We start from the raw sequence: 25305 nt of genomic DNA on the forward strand, positions 1-25305 counted from the left end.
GCTAGTATACCTCTACTGGCACGAAAACACCCTGCCATTGATACAAAGTGGCCAAGGTGTGAGAGGATCCAAAAGTGGGCCTCATATCTAGCCTCACAGCCAGCAAGGAAGGTCCCTCAGGAAGTGAGCACCAAGCAGAAGTTGGACTGTCTTCAAAGGTCTGATACACGCCTATGACTGGCACGTAACCCCCTTAAAGAAAAGAGAAAAAAGGAATCATAAAAAAATAACAAACAATGGAACAAAATAAAGGAGCCAGAATAGAAAAGAGAGGAATTTAAGAGACTTTGGTAGGTTGGGGTGGCTTTAAATTTAAACTTTTATTGGTCTGACCTGAGGCAACAGCAGTGCCAGACTGAATCTCCCATTCCACACTGACTGCTGACTCCAAACCATTACTGCGAGACACAGTGAGGAAGACCGCTCTGCCACCTTCCTCTGCGACAATTTCAGTGCTAGTTCTGTACAGATAACACAAAATGAATAGGACTAAGTATATAAAAGAGTGTCTGAGCACACTCAGAAACATCTTTTCAAAGTTTATGATGATTTTAATGCATCTGTGCTCAGACCTGTTGAGAGAAGGTCCAATTCGAAACAGGCCAGAAGGAGCTAAGTTCTCCAGGACGGTGATGAAAGTTTGGAGCTGGTCACCCAGCCGTGCACCTCCTGTTGGGCTTGACAGGGTCACTCTGAAGGTTTCATTCCCTTCAGGTTCAGCATCAAGCACTACCCTAATCTCCAGCATCTGAAACAGCACAAATGTGAGTCATCATTAATCAGAAAATGCACACACAAAACAATTCTGAAATGATAAATTGATAATTATTGTAATTACAGATGACTACTATAAGGTGCAATTTTAAGGCTTGGAATGAAAAATAAAAGGAAAACTGACACACGTGTATGGATGTTTTCTAACGCATCAGTTTGTATGCTGTAAAAATCTCATTTTGTTCACCTTAAATCTGACTCCATCCTCCAGGACCACAAACCCCTGTGTAGGTATCAAATCGCCCTCTGCTTGGGTGCCGTTGGCATCAGTGATGGTAAACTGAGCAGATACGGTGCCAAATGTGCCTTCCTCTGGGTTTCGAACCACATATAGGTTGGCCACGCTCTCACTCAGGCCTGACAGAGAGGTGGGCTCTCTCAACAGGAAATGCTTGGTGGTGTTAAAAGAAATTACACCGTGTCCATCATCACTGGCCAGTATAGTTACAGTTGCTATAAGAAAAGAAGTAAGTAGTTTATGTATTATATCGATCAAATTTGGCACACAGGCACATCTTAGAGCCTCAAAGATTCTTATCTATCTCAGACATGATGATGTCATCATCTAACCAAGCAGCCTACTACCAATGGGCTAAAATGACCTTTTTTTTTTAGCATTTATGCACCTATAACGTCTTATGAAAATTGTTTCAAGTTAATAACAAGGACATCTCATTTATATTCACAAATGTTGATTTACTATGACGCTATAACATTGCCTAGCAAAAGCCTAGCAACAGGCTAAACATACTTAATCATACTTATTTTTACTTATTTTATAAACAACATCTGACAACTCAATTTTTTTTCTTAATGTGATTACACAGAGTACATCAGTTTACCAGCAACACAAACAGACCAAACACTACTGTAGCATGAGTATGTATTGATATAATAAATATAATAAATAATAATAATAATAATAATATCAAACCAGGTGTCTTTAGTATATATTTCTATATCTAATTCAGTGTAAATAACTTTTAAGCTTATTTGAAGTCAGTTTAACAAATACTTACCAGTTAAGATAACTGCAATATTAAATGCATGAAGACAATTTTATGTTGGTATGGTCACCATTTTCAATATAAAACTATTCACTGACTTGAGATGGCCTAATACACATTTTTAAAATTGTACAATTTCTGTAAATCCTGCCACCAAATCAGTAACAAGTATTAGCTGTTGTCCTGGTTTAAACTTTTATATCAAATTTTAAACTGAAAGTCTTGACTTTTTATTTGAATATGCTCATTTGAATAAGCTGCCTTAGGCTGCTGAGTTAAAGAAAAAAATTCACAGCATTTTAATCTACATACCCGTGGTATTGGTGCCCAGCTGCAGCCCGGGAGAAGGCTTGGACAGGATGAGCTGGAATCTCTCAGCACCCTCTGGAATAGCATCATCAGTAATCTGCACTTCTACAAACTTATACCTTTCACCATCAGCAAAATGGATCACCTTGGTGGAGAGAGGGCACCTTAGTTTAGAAACTTGTTCATCGTGTTTAGAACTGAGAATCACTTTTAGATGAAAGGCAATTAAAGTTATTCCAGTTTCATTCAATTATGTCCTCGTTAATACTCAAATATTTCTTCAGGTCGCTGATGCTGTGCTTACCGTTTCACTCGTATTGTAGTCCAGCTCCTTTTGAGCTTCCAGGTTCTGAGCGTAGAAGGAAAGAGAAACATTTCCATATGTTCCCTTATTCCTGTAGGCAACTAGAGTGAGAGACCCTATTGTTTCATTCACTTCAAACCTGAAAACCAAAACACATTTCTTATTAGAGCATCTACAAATCAGTGTAACATCTGAGTTATTTCTGGACGCTTGTCTTACACAGTGTTTGTCCATTCAATGACTCCTCTGATTCCATCATTAGCAGCAATGCTGACTTCTGCCACCAAACCCTGTGTGTCTGGGAAAGACACCACATCACAGACGGAATGAATGATGATCTTAAGGTTGTCATGTTTACCATGGTAAATAGCAGTGATTTCTTTGGGCTGTAACTACAGCGCAAGCACCAAGAGAGAAAGCAGTAGAAAATCTATCTTCTGTCATGCTACATTTAAGAGAAGGATTATAGCTAAGAAGCACCTCTTGTAAGTGCCTTGTGAGTCTGAGGAGCAAAGTCTTTCGGGTGGACTGATTTATGACCTCTTGAAGAGTCGTTTCCCATTGACTCTGTGGCCAAGACACTGGGAGGCCAGCTACGGGTTTAGTTTGGCTTTCTCTTTCCTCACCACACAGGGCTACTCGGCTCCCTCCAAATCCCCAGGCTTCCTCAATCATGGAAAGCATCAATCTCACCATCCAACCCACATAATGATTGCTGCCAAAAGAGCTGCCGTGTGTTTACAGTGCGTCTCCAGGCAGAAGGCTGATAGTATTCTGAGAACCTCCAAGTGCTATTCTGCCTGTAGTATTCTGTCAAGTCATCACTTTCTAAACTTACTCATTCATAAATTGGCCTGAGGTTTGGATTATGCAGAAGCAGTAGCAACAACTACCAAGCTCTTTCATGGTGCATTTTGAAAATAACTATAATGTTGATATTCAATGTACCATACACTATTATTGTGCATCAGCTACTATTAGATTTTGGGCATTGTGAGCATTTTCTTTTTACCTGACAATGTGCAATACACAACCTCTACTCGTCAGACAGAGCAAGAGAAATTATGGAAAAGAAAAGAGGGAAAGCGATTTCGTGAAATTACACAAATGATATTTTGGACAAGAGCGGTAAAATGTAAAAGAAACAAAACAGCAAAACTTTTTTTTAATGTAATTTGACAAAGAAGTTATAAGATTGTATTTTATGGTCAAAGTTAAGTATAAGTTAACATAACTAAAAAACTCAGCAGTGACTGGAGCACTCTCACAGTTTTCCATACCTAGCTGGGGAACAGTTGCGAGAGTCGTGATGAGCACTGCTGATGTTATGTTGACCAGGAAGAATTCCTGCAACTCTGGAATGTCATCCTAATAACACAAAAAAAATGTGAACTTACAAATCAAACCTAATCTGCTCCAAAAACTGAATAAGATCTTATTTTATCATCTTGTTGAGCCAGTTCAGCATTGCAAATATTATGCACATACACCTAATAACAATGAGAAGAAAGCTCAAAGGGTATATAATTACTGAGACACAGTGAGAAGATTTCACGGTGGTGAGTTATAAAACAATGCTGTCAAGTTTGATGAATAGAAATATAGCATTATGGAAGGCCGTCACAGTTTTTACCTCCAGTATGGTAACAGGGATGGCAACAGAAGTCTGTCCCTCCTGAAGAATTACGTAACCGGTACCAGACATGAAGTCTTGTCCCGGCTCAGCTAGAGCCCCTTCTACCTGGGATAGGTTTTGCACAGAACCTCTTATAACCTCATAGGTGATATTCACCGCCCCTGTACACACAAAAACAATGTTTATCTGTAATAAAGTAAAGGATAAAAGTGGATACAAAACTTTAAGAGGTATGCAGGAATTAATTTGTTAATTTGTTAAAATGGAAGCCATGAAATAATGCCTTATTTTCTCCTTTTTTTTATTTCATAGTTGAACCACTGACCAGAGGCTCCAAACTCTCTGTTGATGTAGATCTTTATAATTTGTTCTCGTTCCTCTGTGGTCACTCTAAGGGATGTTGGCGCAATAGTCAGCAGGCCATAGGGCTTATCGCTGGTGTCCACAGTAATCACTGCCTCACTGCCTTGAGCATCAAGGGCAGCATGGCCCGTCACCACAACACCTGTGTAGAAGTCAGTTTGATTAAGTCTGCAGGGAAGAGTTATTTTTGGTATTTATGGTTTGCACACAAAGATATGCCTCACAATTATCAATCAAATAGATACTAAGTGGAGTTTGTTACCAAAGGTTTGTATGTTGGACAATGAAACTCTGTATTCATCTTTGTTCTCTGGTGTGGCATCATCAAGAAGCTGAAGGACTATGGTATCATTCAATTCTCCCTATAAAAGACATGCACAGAATATATAATTACTCCCCGAGGTGCCAAATTACAGATTTGTGCTTTAACTGTCAAATAAACATGGTTAACTATGATTCTGCCATGAAACTATTTACCTTGGTAAAGAACAGGGTTCCTGAGGTTTGGGTGAAGGTTCGGTGTACAAGCCGCCCTTGTATAGTCCAATCCACAGTAACATTACCCAGACCTGGAGCCGTTCTCAACACTAAGAGGGACAGCTTTTCGCCTATAAGGTGAAACATAATGTCTCTAATGTTTGCAATCAAGTGTAACCTGAGGTTATGTCTTTTTTTAATGATATGCCCTTATTTCCAATGTTTAGTAAATTCGATGCAACCAACAAATGAGAAACTTTAAATTTCAAATCAGTCTGAAACATGCATTTATCTTATAGATGTACGTAGACGAAAATGATCAGAGTTCAAGTACAGGTTTTTGAACACGGTTAGATTCATGGACTTCTGAATTGAATATTATTATACTTGTTTTAGTTGTATAGAAATCTCAGTTGATCATGCTTCTAACAAAGTCAATATATAAACAGAAAGCCATCAGCATGCTGCGTACTCTCTGATTCCTAAATAAATATAAATAATAATATGGGGCGGACATGGTACACACACCCTAAGCACATTTGCAAATTACAAAACACAGCCACCCACCTTCTCTGGCAATGACAGAGCGGGAGCCTGAATGGAATCCTACTATCCCAGCCACGTTGTCATTGGCCAGTATCACAATGGTTACAGTGTCAGAGCTGGGCAGGATTCGACTTCCTCCAGCCGTATTTACAAGTCCAATCATTAGACTCTCATTGTCCTCGGGTACAGCATCATCTCTGATTACAATCTCTACCGTCTTCTTTAAAGAACCTGCAGACAGACATAGCCTAAGTGTTAGATGTTCTTCTAATCCACCAGATTATTAGGTCTGATCAGGACCTGACACTGGACCACTGGATCACTATTTAATAGAAAGGTGTCCTAAAACTATTACTCATTGTTGAGTAATGCACATACCATCAAAGACCAGAGTTCCTCCAGTCCCCGTGAAGTCGGCATCTGGTGAAGCCTCTCCTCCAACAAAGCTCCATTCTACAGTGACTGTGCCCAGATTCCCTCCTCTCCTCTCTATAACCAGAGGCACAACCATAGGCTCCTCTCGAACTTCTAGATAGAGCCCCTGATTAGTGGTGTTGGGACTGAGGCTGTAGATCAAAAATACCCCAAATGCATCTCCATTCACCCCTATAGTGACTACTGCTTTGTCCGGTTGACCAACTGAGGGCAAGTTCTTCTGTGGTACGGTCAAATTTATCAGCTCGACCTTCAGACAACACATGATAAAGAGTTTTAATTTTTACAGTTTCCCATAAAACTCTAATGACAGCAAATACAGAATTTATTCCAAAGAAGTTAAACCATCATTAATGCAAAATAAACATACAGCATATGATTGATTTTTACCTTTAATATCTGAATGGAGAAGCTCTCATCCATTTCAGGGAAAGAATCAGTCAAAATCAGGACTGTGAGGTTTGCGACCACTGATCCATCATCCATGAAGGCTCTTTGAGCCGTCACAGGGGTGTAATCACTCCCTGCCACAGCCTGGGAACTGAGCAAGACAGCAGCTGCAGTCATGTTTTTTACATAAGTCATAACTTGGGACTGAGAGGTCAACTGGTCAGCCCCTGATGGCACCCAAGTGCAAGAAGATGGGGTCCCACTTGATGACAGAGAGAAGGCCTGGCATGCACGCTCTCTCAGACAAGCAGCAGCGCATGCAGCCAGGAGGTCTCTCTGACCGGTGAGGTTAAATGTCCTAAGGAGTGCAGCAGCTGGAACGCCTGGTTTTGGAACGTTGTAGTACATTGACAGATTCTGGCCTTTATCCTGAGCCATGCCAACAATGTCAATCTCAGAGGTGCTGTACATGATCTCCAAGCGACCAAAGTGACCACCCCTGTAATAAAGACAATGGTGATGACAACAGAACGACAGCAGAGAGGAATAGGTTGTTCAATGTGAATGTAGTGACACAGAAATCATAAAATAAAAAAAATACCTCCTGCGAACAGTGATATTGGCTCTATAAACTCCCTCAAGTGGCTCCTGGACACGGTACGTAGAGTGTTCAAAGTACACTGTTCCATACGGGTTGTCATTGGCAGGCACTATTATATTAACAGATGTATCAGCTCCCAAGTTTCCTCCATTACTGGCATCAATTAGTTCTACCTTAATTGTCTAGAAAAGACAGAAAGAAAGTGACAAAGATAACAAATAATAAGTAGTAAAAATACTTCTAATAATGTATCATTTGACTTAATTCACAATGACATTTCCACCCACAGCTTCTTACCTCAGTAATTTCAGGTACATCGTCAGCCAGAATCTCCACACTGAGTGTCTTCATGGTGTCTCCAGGAGCAAACGTTACCTCTCCTGATGTGGGCCTAATGTCCCCTACTGCTAGTTTACCATTGACAGTGGCCTGCCACTTAACTGTCACTGTGCCAATAGTACCAGCATTACGCACAATAGGTAATGTGACAACAGTAGAGTTAGTGTCTGGCTCCTCTATTGTAACTGGAATAGCCTGGAAGACTAGATAGATTAAAAAAAAAAGGGGGAAGAAGTTGGTAAACAATGACAAACTGTGAATATAAAGAAAGGTTAAAAATGATCCTGTATATGGGCTACTAACCAAAAGCACCAAAAGGGTCATCAGAAGGCAGTATGGTGATGATGGCACGTGTAACCTCTCCCAGAAGAGCTCCTCCTGTCGTCTGGTTGATGAGCTCAATGAGGAAGGTCTCCTCCAACTCAGGGATCACATCATTAATAACATAGATTGGTACTGATTTACTGGACTCCCCTTCTAGGAGGACAACATCAGTTGAGGCTACGCTGTAGTCTTCACCTACAAAGTTAAACATATTGAAAACACAATGACAAGCCTTGTTGCTCACACATATACTGTAGAGGAAAAGACTCATCTCTATAGTCATACTTACTGACTCTAGCGGTCAAAGGCAGTGCTCTGAACTTGACAGACACATCAGCAAAAATGCCCCCAACACGGGTGACGTTGATTATGGGCCCAACGTAGTGTTCAGCCACACTGACAGCAGATGCTGACAGCTGGAGGATTCCAAAAGCATCATCACTGGCCTCCACTATCACCTGAGCTACAATATTAGTCCTGGCACCCAGAGAAGGGGAATTGGAAACTGAAAGAACCAGTAAGGGGATAGTTTATCATATCATGTCATGTCATGTCATGTCATGTCATGTCATGTCATGTCATGTCATATCATATCATGTCATATCATATCATATCAAATCATATGTCACAAGTATTTTTTCCATGTCTTTATCTTACCAAGCCTCTCCTGTTCTCCTCTGATGAGATGAGCGCTTATTAACTTCACAAACACCGACTCATCCCTTTCTGGATCTTCATCATCCAAAACTCTGAGGGTGATGTTTGCTTCTCTCTGATTGGCCAAGAATACAACAGAATCGAGCAGAGGAATAAAATCCCGCCCCTCAGTGGCTCGGCCAACCCCAGGGGTCCTGTAGGGTTCTGGGTCTTTCTCATTTAGTGTCCCATATGTGACTCGCACCTAGATGAAATAAAAATGGAAAACAATATATAATTTGATACATGATACCACAAGTTGAAATCTGTCAATCCAAGCTATTTATATATTTAAAAGTCAAAAAACAGAAGCTTAACTGGATTTATTTTCTAAGGTTTCTATTAAGTTTCTAAATCTTCTGCAGATCACACCTGACCCATCAGGCCTCTCTGTCGCTGGATGGTGAGGGAGACAGTTGAGTCAGCTTCAGGAAGTCGAACCGACTTTGATACATTAGCGAATACAAAAACACCATATGGATCGTCGCTGGCGAGCACAGTCAGATTAGCAGATGTCCTGACACCCAGACGACCATGTGACACATTAACCAAGGACACAGTGAAGCTCTTGTCCAACTCGGGCATCTCATCCTCGACCACAGTGATGATAATGTTCTGCGAAGTCTGGCCTACACCAAAGGTGATGTTTCCAAACCTGCTAAGAAGCTCCCCCTCAGAACTGGGATCAGCTTCCCAGTACAGAGTTACATTGGAGAGGTCACCAAAGGACCTATCCACCTGGGAAAGAAAAAATGAGAACAAAGAACATAAGATAAATAAACAATCACTGGGAAGGTCCTAATTTTTCAATAGTGTTGTACACTGACCTTCAGAAGCACAGAACTATGTCCATCCTCTGGCTCTGTCCCATTAACAGACAGCGACTCAGGACTAAACTGAAACACTCCATGGGCATCATCAGATGCAGCAATGGTGACTGTAATGCGAGATGCAACTCCCAAGCTGGCTGCATAGAAAATATCAAATGGATTTTACTAACAATTAATCCATTCTGGTTGCATTTTAGGAGTTTGATCCTAAAGCAAATTAAATGTACCCAATGGTCAGAGGAAAGTATCAATCAAGCAGTTAAAACAGACCAATGATAATACAAGTCTCCTTACCAGTAAATAAAGTAATATTAATATTACTAGTACCCTGAAGAGCATCAGATTAAAATACAAGCTTTATACATTATGTGGAGACAACAGCTCACATAAACTACTTTAATTTTCTTGCTCCATGAAAGGGTGTTTGCTTTTCCCACATAAATCTCCTTGAGCTCTGTCTCACAGAGGCTCACAGCTTAATGCAAATACCACACACATTATAGCAAGCATGCATATGCACACACACACACAGAGTGTGTATATGCATCGCAGACCGTTGTGGGGAAGAAGGAGCAGAGACTAGAAGCAGTTTGAGGGGGAAAAGGAGGGGGCTACTTACCATGGTGGCGATAGGATGGAAGGAGCAATTGATAATCACTCTCCCCACTACCGCTCCCTTCACTATGCAGAAAATGATCCACTGACGGATCAAACATGAGGATCAGGGAAGTGTCACACCAGAAGAGTAAAGATTGAAGGGCGAATGGGAAGGAGCGTAGGTTGGCAGCCACATGTGAAGGTATTGGGAAACACACAGGAGGGGACCACACATAGAATACAGAAAAACAGCAGCGCAAAATACAGGGTCAGTTCAGTTCTAAATAAAAAAGGTAAAGACAGGTAAGAAAAAGAGCTACTTAAGACAAAAACTGGGAAAAAAATGCTGATCATACAGCTAAGAATTCCCACCTCCTCCGTCGGCATTGTAGAGCTCCACTCTAAAAATCTTTTCCAGTTCAGGGACAGGATTGTCTATGATGGTGATATTTATGAACTTTAACCTTTCCCCTGGAAGAAAGTCCAACATGCCCTCTGAGTCCTGCCGGGAGCATATGGAAAAATAGGAAACCAGTGAGCAGCCAAAACATATTTTCCCTTCACCTATTTGCTTGTTCATCAATACATCATCAGTGAAACCAACCTCATAGTCTTCAGGGCTGGATGCTGTGAAGGGGGTTGTTCTATATCCCACCATGATCCTACCCAAAATGCCTTGAGCTCTGGCCACCAGCAAACTAATCTCTCCATCTTCTTCGTTTACAGTGATGTGAGCAGGTTCCAATGCTGGAGAGATCAAACCCTCTCCTGGAGGACTGGGCTGAAACTGCAGCAGCCCTGCATAAGGATGTTCATGTGTTTAGTGACAGCAATAAGGAGGATGTAATAAGAAGGAGGCAAAAGGCATGATGAAAGTAGTAAGACAGAGACAAGAAGAGGGAAAATTGTAATGATATTTTAGCTGCCTAATAAACCACTTGCAGCAAAATAAACATACTTGTGCTTATGCACTAAACAACACTGAGAGAAAAATAGTGTTTTGGGGAATGGTAGTAAATACCATAGGGATGGTCACTAGCTGTGACAGTGATGGTGTTAACAGAGTTATTGGGGTCAATGCTTGCTCCACTTGTGGGGGTCGAGCCTGGCTTCCCATCACCGGACTCTGCAGACACCAGCACAACCTGAAAGGACTCTGCAAGCTCCGGGAGGTTATCATCCAACACCAGTAGGTTCAGTACCTAACAGAAAGATGAACAAAAGCCAATTTTGACAAAAGTCATGTTGTTTAGACCCAGTGGCACCAGCAGCACCACCTGTGTCCACCTTTCCTCTCCAGCCCCATATGAGAAATTGATTATTACAAATTCAGGTTTGAAAATGGATTCTGCTCTAAAGTTCGACTGTCATTTGAACACAGTGGTAAAATCCTGCATGTTTCCAGTTGAGACTGCTGTTAAAAAATCAACCATCTTCTGTACAAAAGCAACCTTCAAACATTAATACATCATTTTATAACGTCATCCCAATTAAAGCAATGCACTTTTTATTGGAATTAGCTAGGCCTCCATTGCTCGCTTCACCAGCTTCCAGTTCATTTGCAAATTAATTTTAAAATTCTTTTAATTGTTTTTAAGTCTCTTAATGGTTGTGGCCCATTTTGTCTGAACATGTCCGGTTGTTTTAGTTATTCCAAGACTCCCTGGCCTTCAACCCAGTGTGTGATGCTAACTGTGATTTTAAGTTACTTTTTATGTACTCTTTTATGGTTTAACTTCCACAGCTCTTTCGCATTTCTTTTATGTTTGGTTTTATTGTGCACCACTGGTGGTACTGGTCAGCCCTGTTATTGTTTTTAAAAGTGCTTTATAAATAAAGTGGTATGATATGGTATTTTTATATTGCATTACACTTTTGAAAATAATCTATATTTATGCCACTTCCAAGTGGTCAGTTTCAGCAAACACCTGTTATTTTATCCAAAAATCTGCAACCAACCAACCAACCACTAGGCGGGGCTGGTTATCAATAAACACTACAATTGGGTGAATCTGAAAGACATTAATCGGTAGCTGCTTTAACATTTGATTGTATGCAGTGAGTGACTACAGTCTTTGTCATCCTGCATAAATTCAGAAGGGCTTTCCCCAACTCTCACACAAACCTGAGAAGGCTCTCCAGGCGTGAAAAGCACCGCTCCAGTTGCATTTAGAAAATCTTGATTGGCCGGTGTGTCGCTATCCAGTTGGGTTACAGTGTAGTTGACATAAACATGGTCCAGCAATCCCCGCATACGCTCAATCACACAAGATATAGTGGAGCCCTCTGCGGTGGTCTTTGGGGACAAAGAAATAAAAACATTAAGGACTTGATCAAAACTAAATGCATCTTAGTCACTTATTACAATTTGTTAGATTCAATTGCGCTAGCCTTATTAATTATGGCCCAATCTAATTCCAGCATACTAATAATGTGATTTAGAGTGCCATCATTTGATAGCCCACATGTTCCTTTGCCTTTAATTTTCTAGTGGAAGGAGATACAGTAAAGGAGACACACTGGTTCTGATGGAATGCCATCACCAGCTCTGCCACCTGTTATATTGATTGAAATGGGGAACAAGATCTCTCATTTCTAGTAAAGGAACTCCTGATCCTCTACTATAGGAATGCCCTCACCGACAGACCTGCTGTTGCCTCACCAGCTGTCACTCTACCTGATATGACCCAAGACGAGAGCCCACTCATCCAATCCAGCTACTAAGAGAAAGCATGCTCTCTCTGCAGCCGAGCATGGAGACTAATAAAAAATGCAGCAGGACAGGGGCTGACAATCAAATGGGTTTACATTACATCTGCTTCTATGCATATACTTACTGTGTAGAGACAAGTGAGTGATGACATTAAGCATAATATTAATGACATCGTGGTCATGCAAACCACATAATTTATTTAGTAGTCTGATTTACTTTCTTGTTTAATTGCATGAAAGACTTTCATGAAGCAGGTTGACTATCGATAACAACAGACACTTACATCAGGTATGCAGGACCCAGTGAATCCAAAAAGCCCATTGGCATTGTCACTCTTCAAGACTCGCAAAATTGCAGTGGGTCTGGGGAGGGGGAGGCGTGCTCCACCGCACACTGCAACCAACTGTAGGTAGAATACCTCCTCTCCCTCCTCCTCAGTGTCATCTCTCGCCTCCACCACAAATGACTTCTGCCTCTCGTCCTGCTGGTATCGTAGGTAACCAGAGATGGTACGCAGGTCTGCTTTAGGGGGCTGAGTGTGGAGCTCGTGGATATGGCTGCGGTTCAGCTTAGTGTGGTACAAGCGGACATCCTGGAGAAGGCCAGTGTAACGCTGCTTACCCTCAAGATCTGACCCAATGAACATTGAAGCAGCTCCTGGGGTAGAAAAAAACACCCAAAAAACACTGAACAATATTTTCTAATATTTAATGCATAGTGTTTAAGATATACAAGCAAAAACATTTGATACATAAAAAACAGTAATTTTAATTTGATGTCATAATGATGTGACACGATCATATATATTGAACAGGTTTCGTGAAATTACTTCCCTTCCTGATTTCTTTTTTTTTTTTTTTTTGCATCTTTGTCTCATTTTCATGTTTCGGAGCAGAACAGATATTTTATATTAGACGAAGATAACCAGGCTGAGTAATGTGTCTTTTACATTCCTGTAAAAGATGGATTACCAATTATTGTCCCATTCTTCTTTACAGAATTCTTTTAGGTCAGGCACTTTGGAGGGTTTATGAGCGTGTTCATGCTAAAGCATCTCAATTGGGTTTAAGTTGAGACTTTTACTAGGCCACTACAAAAGCTTCTTTTTGCTTTGTTTTTTTGGCTTTTTTGTTTTTAGCCATTCAAAGACGGACTTGCAAGTGTGTTTCAGATTATCCAAATTATTGTCCTGCTGTATAACCTAATTGCAGTTTTTATGAAATGCTGTGATAGTTTTACACAGATGTAACAGGACTCAAACCTCACAAAAGTTCAACTTTTGACTCACCAGTCTACAGAATATTTTCCCTGAAGTCTTGGATCACCAAGATGCTTTTTTGGAAAGTGCGAGATGAGCGTTTGCTTTCATTTTGGTCAGCAGTGGTTAAGCCCTGGGACTCTTACATGGATGCCATTTTTGCCATTTTTTATTGTTGAATCACGAACTCTTACCTTAACTGAGACATGTGAGGCCTGCAGTTCTTTAGATGTTGTTCTGGGTTATTTTGTGACCTCTTGGTCAAAACTGTTCCGAGTTTTCTCCATTTGTGGATCATGGGACTCTCTGTTGTGCACTGGAATCCTAAAAAGTCTTAAAAACTGGCTTTGTAACCCTTTTGAGACTTATAGAGATCGATGACTTTTCTGTTTCTCAGCTTTTCTTTTTTTTTTACCTTGTAGCATGATATGTGGCTAGTGAAATTGAACTCAGCTTTTGAAGTTAACTCATAATTTAATAAGAGGAGAGGGAATTACTATTTCACATTTGGCCAAATAGGAAGGATAGCTTTAATCCCTTTAGCAATTAAATCATCACTTAAGAGCTGCTCTGGTTATCTTTGTTTGTCCTTGTCTGATTTTAAAATTTATTTGATGATACATATAAATGTGACAAATACAAAAACAAAAATCACCAGGAAGGGGAAAAATACACAGTAATGTAGATTCTAGTAATATTTCCTAGAATCTCTCATTTACAGTGTTTGTCATGCTGTCATATTGTTTGTCTGATTTACCAGTCACAGCCACAGACGGTTTTTTTTTTACTCCAGTGCAATTGTGTGTTATTTAACACAAACATATTTCACTTAAGACTTGGTGAGATCAAAGCAATTGAATACTAATTGCATCATTTTCACACTAATTATTGAGCCTCCTTTGCGGTGTTGTGTACCAGTAACGTAATGAGGGTCATTACTCCAGGGACCAGAAACAGAATCTTGATTAAGGTATACAAATGCCTAGGTCTAGCTCTTTCTCATTACTCATTTATACACTTACACCTCATGCGCCTATCACTTTGTGAACTTGCACAAAATGAGACAAATGCAGGAAATCTGCTACAGTGACCAAGTACAAAGCCCTGACACAAAGCACTCCATGTATAGGTTGAGTTACCAGAAGAAAACAATGGTACAACATGACTGATGATTATGGATAAATCCAGTGTGACTGGAGTAAGCCACAGAGGCGTCAGAATATTTCCCCTATGGGAGCTTTTGGTCAAATGCCGGCTATTGTGCCCATTAATTAGAGAGAATAGGAAGAAAAGAAGATGCCAACCGATTCCCTTCAGCAGTAACAATGTGCAGCACTGCTGAGGGTAAGTGGTCACTCAAGCATTGGGAAGTCCCAGTACAGTACTCCTGAACAATGAGGAAGCAGCAGAGCATGTCAAGGTGCACATGCCTTTTATCTTTATGTAAGAACTTAAGACTTCGAACAATTTGAAAACTGTTTCCCACATAGTTTGGACCTTGGACAACATTTTGACACTGAAAACTAAAAATTTTTTACAACTCTTAAATGACAATTGAACAGTCTGTTACTTGTCCAGATCGGAAAGAGCCTTTCTCTTCAAGATTCAATTTCTTTTTCAACACTTGTAAATATCAAAAGTTACTGACACAAATTACATTTGCATTTATTTATGATGAAAACAAATTATCTTTCTATCAATTGAATAGCTTTACTCTTAAAAATATTTTGATTTTTTTTAAGCCATCACATGTGGAAACGTTAAAATCTGTCGAGTCCACAGGTGTGTGTCACATGTATGATGTCACATGTATGACCTTTCCAAATATATTTATAGAACTTGACTGTAACAGAGGTTAAACAATTTGCTAACGTGGAGAAGCCTGCTTGGAATAAGCATTTAGCAGCAACAGGCATGGAAAAGGAGAGGAGTAAGGATGACAGGATGCAGAAGAATGCAGAGGATGGTTATAGCATGCATGCAGTTCATTCCACTGTTACACCTCACAAGACAACATTAGATGTGAGGATGATGAAAATATGTGGAGCAACAGGTGGTCCCAGTACTGTTTGCTAGTTTGTTACTGTAATATAATAAAGCAGATACTAACTGCTGGTTTGCTTTAAAAAGCAGAATGTCAAATCTTGTATTCTTTAAATCACCATCTAAAGAATATTAACTATGATAGGCAATACAGTTGGGTATCCTGGTTACACAATGCTAAACAACTTCTTACTGATTCACTGACTTTCGTTTTGACACATGAATCAAATATTTTTTCGGTGAGTTAGAGCTTTTTGTAAGTTAACTATAGTGATTGTATGAGCTATTTATGGAGAGTGATTTTACCTTTGCAAGAAATGTGTCAAAGTAATTGAAAATAAATGGAATGAACAAGGAAGCTTACCGTCACTGATGCCCTCTCCTTTGATGCTTTTCAGTCCCCCAGGAATAGGTTTGCCATCCAAGAAGAATTCAATAATCCCATCATCGACTGTTATGATGACATGTAGCCATGTATCTGCAGGAAACTTTTCTGCAGAGGCCCGGGCCACTTGGGTACTGTTTGAACCTATTACTGTATAATATAGCATCACAGTGACATGAGACTCATTGGTGTGGACCTTCACTCCATAGTACAAGCTTCCATTTGTTCCTTTGGATGCTATGAAGCCGTCAGTATCTAGTCTGGGTAAAAGCCAAGCAGAAAAGGTGAAGTTGCTAATGGCCGCAGGCCCATCGTCAGGTGAGATGGTACCATAAGCTCCAGGAAGCCCGGAGAAAAACCAAGTGTCTGTGACTGAGTGGTGTCTCCTTGCATGAGGCCTGAGCTCAACCTCATCTGGAAAGGAAGCTACCAGGAGCAGATCATCCATCCGAGGAAGGCCCTGTGGGAAGTGACCAGAAACAATTTCCCAGGACACGCTTACATCACCAAAAGTGCCCTGCTTACGGAGGATGGTGAAAGAAGTCGCATCAGCCATATCATCTTCAGAGAGTACATCTTCAGCTACTTCTTGGTCCAGGTTGTCCTCAGCAATGGCAAAGACACCAAATGGGTCATCATTGAACGGGATGAAAACAGAGGCGTTTAGAGCACTCTTAGCCAGCCGTCTGCCCTCGCCGGGGTAACCGCCTTAGAGAAACAATGGCCAAGTGTCAGAGTTTTCCAAACGAAAATTAAATCTGTAGTTACTGATGATTCAAGAAAAAATAATTTCATCTCATTTTCTCTCTGCTTAGTGAAATTTCTTCTCATATCTGTCTTATGTGTCTTATATCAGTTTTATTTTATGCGTTTCTTTTAAACTCACCTGAGATATTTACCAGCCTGAGGATGTAGAACTCATTGAACTCTGGAAGTTTATCGGAGATGGCTTCCAGAACAATAGGCTTGGTCTTTTCCCCTGTAGTGAAGGTGACTGATCCACTTGTGTTTGTAAATTCCTGGTTTTCTTCCAGAGGAGTTAAAGAATCGTTGGCAAACAGCTGCCAGAACACTGTAATATTCCCAAAATGGCCCCTCCCACGTAGTACACTGAGGAAAAAAAGAGAGAAAATATTTCAGTAACAGAACATAGGTAATTGTCTAAAATATCAACTCTAGCGTTTTGACAGTACTTTGGAGATTATAAACTACTGTTTTTGACAGAATCATACATTAAATACAAATAAAAAAACATAAGAAATTTCAAGTGAGGTAATATTAACCAAATGTTACTCACTAAAAAATATTGGTTTTTCCCTCTTCAACTGGTTTTTCTACAGGTTCCAAGGAGAAAATCCCATTGGCATCATCATTGGCCTCAATCACCACAGTAGCTGTGGCTGCTCCATACACAACTGCATCACCTGTGGACACATGCACATTATTGACGCTGGAATCAGATAATTAAGGAAAGGCAGACACATAGAGCGCTGGCCATATTGTTATTGCCATGTTAAATTTCACGCAATAGGAGGAGGCTGTCTCATTAACATAGCGCACTATTACTATGGTAACCAAGCCTAGGAGGATAAGGTGGATGATTTGTGAATAAGCTAAATTCCAGACAAAGACTTATCTCTGCATATGACTTAAAGTGGATATCACCAATAAATAAACCAGAACTATTGTATTTGAAAGTTTACAAATTTTGGAAAAAGTGCAGCTGTAGCAGCCCCAGAAGTGCAATATCCTCTCACAAGCACATACTTCAAGTTGCCGGACAACGAGTACCCTGAAACAAGCATGCAAATCTGTTTGTGATTAAGCAGACAAGGTAAAGAGTGTGAAGATGCCAGTATGAGTTTAGCTTACTTCTAACATTGGGATTATTGACTTTTAGCACAATCCATGCCAGCACAGCCCTCCGGTATAAACAAGAGGCTAACCCTTTCTTGATTCTACTCCATGTCAATCAGTAAACAGAAAGACGCCAGAGGAATGTTTGCCTTTGTCTCTTAGACCGTCTGGAGTTTGGTTATTAAGTTCCTGTTTTGTCCCACTGGCCTACCGTTCCCAACCACGAAAAACAATATAGGACCATGAGAGCCTTTAGTCTTATCAGAGACACTGCTAAATACCTCTGCTGCGTCTCTTTGTATGTACAGGATACAGACAGACAAAATAAACAGAGCAGAAGATGTTAATTGCTTGATTCATGGAGAGGATGTACCTTCCTCTTGTCCGAAGGCAGGTAACCCAAAGAAAATACATGGAAAATATGGTTTACTCTAAACCAGTAACTAAAAAAAGCTCTTTATTAAAAGAGAACGACATTTCCATTATAAAGAAAAGCTATATAAGCATATATTACCTGCCATAAACACATATATCATTGTAATGCATAGTGCTACATTTTTGTTCTCATCACTTTTTTAAGAAAACAAGCACATACTTACCAGTGGCATTGTAGAGAACAATGTAAAAAGGCTCATCGGTCTCCGGTATGTCATCATCTTTTACAGCCACAGAGATGTTCTTCGTCCATTCTCCCACAGCATATACCAGCACTGTGTCATTACTTAGCAAGAAGAGGTCATCTGGCGATGCATCATTGTACTCTACTCGGTACGTCACTGTGGCCACGAAGTCTGCCCGTCCTGCCCTCACAACCGTAAAGTTGGCCACACCGCCTTCTTGAAGCCGCACAGCGACAGGTTCTAAGATGAGCGTGCGAGAATGAAGGAAAGGGAAGGTTGTCAGAGAGGGAGGACAAGCTAGAAACACATGTATTATTATGTAATCAAATCTTTACCTGAGAAATAAATGGGGTCATCATTCTTATTAATCCATAAGTTGGAACTGACTATGTTTCCCAGTCTTGCTCCACCTGTCGCATTTAACAGCGTGACGGTGAAATTCTCCATTTCTTCTGGAATCTTAAAAAGCAAAAACAAAATTTAAACAAAGAAATCTAACTCAGCTGTGGATGGTGTGCTCTTTAAGGTTTGGTTTACATTTTACCTCATCAGGTACAGAGAAGAGACTGAGATTTTTCAGGTACTCCCCCTCTTCGAAGGTGATGTTTCCTCGAATGGGGCGGACGTCTCCAGACAGTGCTGGCTCCAAGACCCACAAAACTGACACTTCGCCAAAGTGACCCCTGTTCCTCATCACAGGGTATAAAGCTGAAGGAGAAACGGGGCACACAGACATGATCAATTTAGATATTGAATGTTTGTTTTTTCTCACAGATAAACTACATTTGATTTTAGCTGTACAGCCATTCTGAAATGAAGCAGTAGGTGCACAGCTGTACACATGTTTATTTATAGCAAATACAGGTGATACAGGCCATTCACTAGAGGAACTACTTTATCCCCATTAACATGTCCTCATGTTTTACACAAAAACACAGACAGCCTTTGTTTTCCTTAACAATCACATGAAAGTTGGACACTCTAATTTTCTGTGATTCACTCCTCTTAGATCCATTTCAAGTGTCAATGAGGTACCACTTGACCTGGAAAAGTATTACTATTATCTAAAGGACTGCTACTTCAAGTTACCCTGGTGCGTCTCGTTTCCTTTGCTCTCATTGATGGCCACAGTCAGTCCTGACTGGCTGAACTCAACGACTCCGTAGGGGTCATCATTTTTTCGAATGGTGATGTTGACCTCCCGGTGGTTGCCAAGACGACTAGGTGGAGTGCTGTGGCTGCTAAGTACCACAGAAAACGTCTCGTCCAGCTGTACGCACACACATAACAAAATAAACAAATACAGTTACCACACTGAAAAAGTTTCAAAACATTAACTTCATAGCTTATTAAATGGGAAGGTAGGAAGGATAATGCATTTGAATTACACTGCAGCACTGTGTTAAATGCAGAAAATAAATAAGTAAATATTAATATCTTGCCATTTCTTACCTCTGGCACCCCATCGGGCCGTGCCACCAGTGCCACCACCACCTCTCTCTCTCCGGGTTTAAACTCCAGAATGCCCGTGGCACCGTAGAATTCATTGTTGCCCGAGGGCATAACAGCATATCGTATCAGCTGTTTCAGAAGCTGTCCCTGGGCTCTGACCACATGCAGTTCAACTGCCTCACCCTCCTAGGTTAGAAGAGACAAGCTTCAGAGCAAAGAAGCTAAGAATATATTCAGTTGAAACTTTAAGTCAATTTTAACTCATTTTTCACATACATTTTCATGGCAACCATTCTGAAATCATTATTATTATTATTACTGTTATTATTACTATAAAGGTTGTATTCAGATAGAGACCTATAATTAATGAAATCAGCAACACCTGCATTTGACTATTTCATGGTAATAAAGCTGCTATAAAAGATGAATTTCTATTTCTAACGTCCCAATGCACAGAAAAAAGCTAAATTATCAAGGCAAAACTTGGACTCTACATGTATAACACACATTAGGGAATTATTTCAAAGTACAATATATGATTTTGTCCTATCACTAGGGTTAGAGTAATTGTCAGTTATTGTGAGTCAAAAAACACCTAAACTGACCGGTAAATTCTAAAAATTGTCAAGCGTAGCTCTACCAATTTTGACTCGAAAAAGCAAAACAATAACATACAGATTTTAAATTTATACGCAGTAGGTCTTTGACTGAATGTGCAACAGTTTGGGCCAGATCCAAGGTGGTCAAATACTACACATACTAATGGAAATAAACCCTAATGCTTTTTGGCGCAGCTTTAAAACTGTGGCTTACGTTGACAACCCATGGCCCTCTGGATACCGGGGAGAACTCAAAGACTCCCCCCGGATCGTCATTCTCCATGATGATAATCTCTCGGCTTGTGAAGCCGGCTTTCAGGATCTGATTTTCAACGTTACTCCTGAGACGTACACACAGAAATGCATATATGAGAACATACACAATTATTATTATAGCTAAACACAAAAGAACAAGAAAAAAAGACATGCCATTACATCCTCTTTAATGAGGAATTGTGGAGCTGCATTTACATGGAGCTGCTTTAAGGCAGATATGTGCCAGTTTCATGCTGAGTATAGCTCTGAAATGTCTGCTTATTGTACTTTTGCTATGTTGTGTGTTTATGTAACACATGCAACAATAATAACAATGACTAAGTAGCTTAATTTAAACTTCTCAAAGCATTCCTTGTATTGTGTGATGCTCATTCATTATTGACTCTATATGCTGAAGTCCCGCTGTTTAGCCCACTTTTAATAACAATGTCAATCAACTGCCTGCCTGCCTCTTTATTGCTCAGCAGGGGAGTAAGTATATGTGTATGTGCTGGGAAAATTGAACCCAAGCAAGCATAACATAATAGGAATAACAAAGACATGACAGGATGAAGCACTCAAAACAGTCACAGTCAAGGCACTGCATGCATACAAACACTTGCATCTTTAAATGGTACATAATCAAGCCTGGTTAAATTAGTGCAAGAACATATAAAGAAGATTCTCTATTTTCTTCCAACAATCCTTTTCTTTTGGATTCACGTTTTTTCACACCATCACAGAATCCCCCACCGTGTCCCAGACCCCCTCATCCCCACATTGACCAAAGACCTCCAGAAAGCCTGAAGTAGGCCCTTCTGTGAAAAACAAAGACGTGATTCACGCCACACAAAAGCCCCAGGTTCACTCCACTCTCCACTTACCCAAAGTACACTATAAAGCGTGCAGTCTCCACCCTGCAGGGGACGAGTGGGAGGGAGAGAAAGCTGTCGTTCTCATCCAAATGTAGACTAACAGATTAACCCCCAATACACATGCATCTCAAAACAAGCTAAGGAGGAACGGGAAGAATCAGGACCTAGTCAGCCCCTCCTATCCTATTGGACTCAAGTGGTGCATAAGCTGACTTTAAACCATTACAGATAACCTCAAAAAGTGAATGTATTATAGTTATTGCATGACAGGACTGATTTCATAATGACTAAAATAAATACTTACAATAAATATAACGATGAATGTCAATTAACTTTAATGGTCCTACCTATCGAGAGTGAGTAGTAAGGTCTCGTTGACTTCTGGGATGTTGTCAGCCAGGATAGTGAAATTGATGGAGGCATCGCTCTGCCCAGAGAGGAAGATGACAGAACCACCAAAAGGGTTCAGGTCATTAGCAGTAACATCCCCACGATTGGCTCCAGTTGGCTTAAGACTCCAGAACACTTCAGCCCGACCGTCTGTGCCATCACGCCGCAGAGGGAGGCTGACCTACGACAATTATCAGAATTAGCCTCTTACACTTAGACACAGTCTGTATAAATTATTCACACTCCGAACATTGACTAGAGTTGTTTTTTTTCACTGAATGTTTATGAAGCACTGAACTATGAAAGTGAACAAAGGCAAGCTTCACAAAACTGATAGTCTTTGTATATCTTACTGTGCTGGTATTGCTGTCCTCTGGTTCATAAACCACCACTGTGGTGTTGCTTGTAAAGCCAATTTCCCCATTTGCAATGTCAGGGGTGACAGTCAAGGTCAGGTTTAGCGGTCCTCCAAACCTTGGGCTGTTTGATGGAATTGAGGGACTTATGTCAATCAGCTCCAGTGTATTCAACTACAAAAAATAGAACAGAAAAATAGAAGGCTAGATACATATTAATCAGACAGAAAACAACAAATTACACTCAAATACGACTGTATTGTCAGTTCGTAGGTTGCATTGAAAAACCTGTTGATGCTCCCCTCAGTCCATGTATATTTGTACACATATGTGTTTGTATTGAAGCTGAAAGGGTGTGAAGTAATTAAGCATCTACAGAATGTGAAGAAGGCTTTTGTAGTACTTTTTTGCCAGCTTTAAGGGTTAGGTGATGTTGTTAGTTTGGACAGCTGGGTAAATCCCATAGCAACATGCCAGATTTGAGTGCCAATGTAAAACCATTCACACATCCAAATGAGGCACTTAAACCTTGAATAGTACCAATTTGGCCAGAGGTACAGACAGAAACAGAAGGAATGCATTTGGTGATGTGAATGTGAAATGTCGGAGCTGAATTACAACTTAAATTACCTCGTTTCCAGTGGTATTACCTGTATTAAGAAATGAGCTCCATTCTGCAGAAAGGCATCATTCCTGATCGGCAGTATGATGTGGACCATCCGCTCACGGGCAAAAACCACATTAATGGTTCCGCTAACATTCAGGACGTGGTCACGGGCCCGTGCTGGGTCTATGGGACCCGCAGGAATGTAGAGGGCACTGAAGGCCATAGACACGTTACCCCGTGTACCACCACCCCGCAGAAAATTCAGAGACAGGAAACGGCCCTCAGGTTGACTCTGGATCTTCTGCTCTTTGGCTGGGTCAAACCGAAAAAGGCCGTAGACATCGTCACTGTCCTGGATGTAGAAAACCATCTGAGGAAATTGGGGAAGAAAAAAAATGACCAAGAAGAAGGAGACATATGGAACATTTTGAATGATGAAGGAATGATGTCTTTTAGAAAACACAAATTGCCCCTCTATTCATAGTTTCACTGCTAACAAGGGTTATACAGTCCCCGTATGGAGCAAGCTAACAGGTCTCAAATCTATGCGAGAGTAATGGCAATGAAGCCTGGGTGTACCATCAATTACAGTGAAGGATTTTGTGGAGTATCCTGTTTTTATGTTACTAAGAATGTATCTTGATCATAAAAAAGAGAGGTGAGGAACAGAGAGAGTGAAGAAAATAAGTAAGACTGAGAGTAGTATAACAGCCCTGAGCTAACTTTAGCAGGGGCATCCTCTTTAATTAAGTGTGCTAAGACTGTTAAGAGTAGTTTCCACGAGCATTAAACTGTGGTTCAGTCATGGAACCTACACTTGTCAGATGCACTGTCTGGCACGCTCGCTGATTTAAAGCACAGTGTAATGGGCATATTTCCATTTTTGGAGTGTGATACAGGATCTGCAACTTCACTGACAGCAGTGAGGAACTTTCTTTTACAGTTGTTTGTTTATTCATCCAGAAATTTCTTCTGAGCAAACTTGTTCTGCACACATGGCAAACAGGCCCTATAGTTCCACCTAATGCCTTGAACATAAACAAGTCTTGAATCTGCCCACTGCTTTCACACGTAGCCAAGAGGCTTGGACAAAGATGGAAGCAATAAAAACTTGTCACCATTTCATCTGTGCTTAAAAAAAACACAGAAACACCCCACACAGAGTGTGCCGCCTGTTTCGACTTTGTTTTGATTCAGCCACATTAAGGGAACACCCACAGAGCAAAGTTACACACTAAGGGGTCGACTTTTGCGGCGTGTGCCAAGTTTGCCACTGTGCCTTACAGTAGGTCCCACACATGCAAAACACATGCAACATGTGGATGTGTTCCCTAACAAGTGCAGCTAATTATTTTTTTACATACCCCAACATAATCCTAATAAATAAAAATATAAATAATTCATAATCCCAAAAAATGTAATTAGTTAATTAATTAATTAAATGTCTTTTAAACTCACCTCAATGGGTTCGTCAACCTCGGCATTTCCAGTTACTGTACTGGGCAGCAATTTGAAAATGAAGGCCTCTGCTTCTTCAGGTTGATCATCTGCCACAATGTTTATTTGAATGATAGCAGTCTTGTCACCAGCAGCAAATCTTACTTGGCCCACCTCAGGCCTCAAATCATCTGACACTGGCGAACGATCACTGGAGTTTCTGCTGATGGACCAGTTGGCAGACACTTCACCATAGCTGCCTCCAATTCTTACAATAACGATGCCATCAAACCTGGAGGAGTGATAATCTTGGATGTAAATGGTTGATTTTATTTTTACATTAGCGTTTAGATTTAGCTAGCATGTAACACAAGAGGATTTAGATCACAGATGTCAAACATAAGGCCCGGGGACCAGAATCAGCACAATCTGCCCCACTGGATAGCTTTGGAAAATCTAAAGGAGGGCATAGACTTTCAGACTTTTAAATTTGTTTTAAAACATTTTAAAGCTTTTCCTACTGATAAAGATCTACTTCATTGCCATTCATGCTACACAATATTAATTAAGTGATTAATAAACAATTTAATAACAGAAAAGTTCCTGTTTTTTCAAAATTTACTATAGAAATTTCTTTTGTTTTTTCTACAATGGGACCAGAAAACAGGATATTTTCTGTGAATTAACAGAAGCTACCAGATTTTTATTTCTGTAATTTTACACATGTATTTCTTAAAAAGATTTATTTCATTTTCTTACAGCACTATTCATATATGTATCATGGAAAATCTAAGACATAGTGTTGAAATTGCAGTTCTTTTCTTATATTA

General features: G+C 40.3%; 1 protein-coding gene across 1 annotated transcript in view; it reads right to left on the reverse strand.

Moving 5' to 3' along the window:
• Positions 1 to 25305, reverse strand: part of adgrv1 (adhesion G protein-coupled receptor V1) — a 108509-nt gene that overhangs the window by 66068 nt on the left and 17136 nt on the right. The window contains exons 9-49 of the mRNA XM_039620393.1: positions 24497 to 24767; positions 23082 to 23408; positions 22429 to 22605; positions 22033 to 22256; positions 20770 to 20896; positions 19957 to 20142; positions 19594 to 19774; positions 19049 to 19212; positions 18840 to 18963; positions 18484 to 18744; positions 17325 to 17451; positions 16914 to 17137; positions 16007 to 16735; positions 12625 to 12998; positions 11754 to 11924; positions 10650 to 10830; positions 10233 to 10426; positions 10001 to 10130; positions 9651 to 9731; positions 9029 to 9168; positions 8574 to 8939; positions 8163 to 8406; positions 7795 to 8010; positions 7485 to 7700; positions 7140 to 7384; positions 6843 to 7024; positions 6242 to 6740; positions 5795 to 6101; positions 5438 to 5647; positions 4871 to 5001; positions 4656 to 4755; positions 4356 to 4535; positions 4028 to 4191; positions 3675 to 3762; positions 2614 to 2692; positions 2395 to 2533; positions 2094 to 2235; positions 962 to 1227; positions 573 to 748; positions 334 to 461; positions 11 to 192 (exon numbers count right to left, since the gene is read on the reverse strand). Of these exons, the coding sequence (XP_039476327.1) occupies positions 11 to 192; positions 334 to 461; positions 573 to 748; positions 962 to 1227; positions 2094 to 2235; positions 2395 to 2533; positions 2614 to 2692; positions 3675 to 3762; positions 4028 to 4191; positions 4356 to 4535; positions 4656 to 4755; positions 4871 to 5001; positions 5438 to 5647; positions 5795 to 6101; positions 6242 to 6740; positions 6843 to 7024; positions 7140 to 7384; positions 7485 to 7700; positions 7795 to 8010; positions 8163 to 8406; positions 8574 to 8939; positions 9029 to 9168; positions 9651 to 9731; positions 10001 to 10130; positions 10233 to 10426; positions 10650 to 10830; positions 11754 to 11924; positions 12625 to 12998; positions 16007 to 16735; positions 16914 to 17137; positions 17325 to 17451; positions 18484 to 18744; positions 18840 to 18963; positions 19049 to 19212; positions 19594 to 19774; positions 19957 to 20142; positions 20770 to 20896; positions 22033 to 22256; positions 22429 to 22605; positions 23082 to 23408; positions 24497 to 24767 (8653 nt within the window). The remainder of the gene's footprint in view (positions 1 to 10; positions 193 to 333; positions 462 to 572; positions 749 to 961; positions 1228 to 2093; positions 2236 to 2394; positions 2534 to 2613; positions 2693 to 3674; positions 3763 to 4027; positions 4192 to 4355; positions 4536 to 4655; positions 4756 to 4870; positions 5002 to 5437; positions 5648 to 5794; positions 6102 to 6241; positions 6741 to 6842; positions 7025 to 7139; positions 7385 to 7484; positions 7701 to 7794; positions 8011 to 8162; positions 8407 to 8573; positions 8940 to 9028; positions 9169 to 9650; positions 9732 to 10000; positions 10131 to 10232; positions 10427 to 10649; positions 10831 to 11753; positions 11925 to 12624; positions 12999 to 16006; positions 16736 to 16913; positions 17138 to 17324; positions 17452 to 18483; positions 18745 to 18839; positions 18964 to 19048; positions 19213 to 19593; positions 19775 to 19956; positions 20143 to 20769; positions 20897 to 22032; positions 22257 to 22428; positions 22606 to 23081; positions 23409 to 24496; positions 24768 to 25305) is intronic.

Source organism: Oreochromis aureus, linkage group 12 (genome assembly GCF_013358895.1).
Source record: "Oreochromis aureus strain Israel breed Guangdong linkage group 12, ZZ_aureus, whole genome shotgun sequence".
NCBI lineage: Eukaryota > Metazoa > Chordata > Actinopteri > Cichliformes > Cichlidae > Oreochromis > Oreochromis aureus.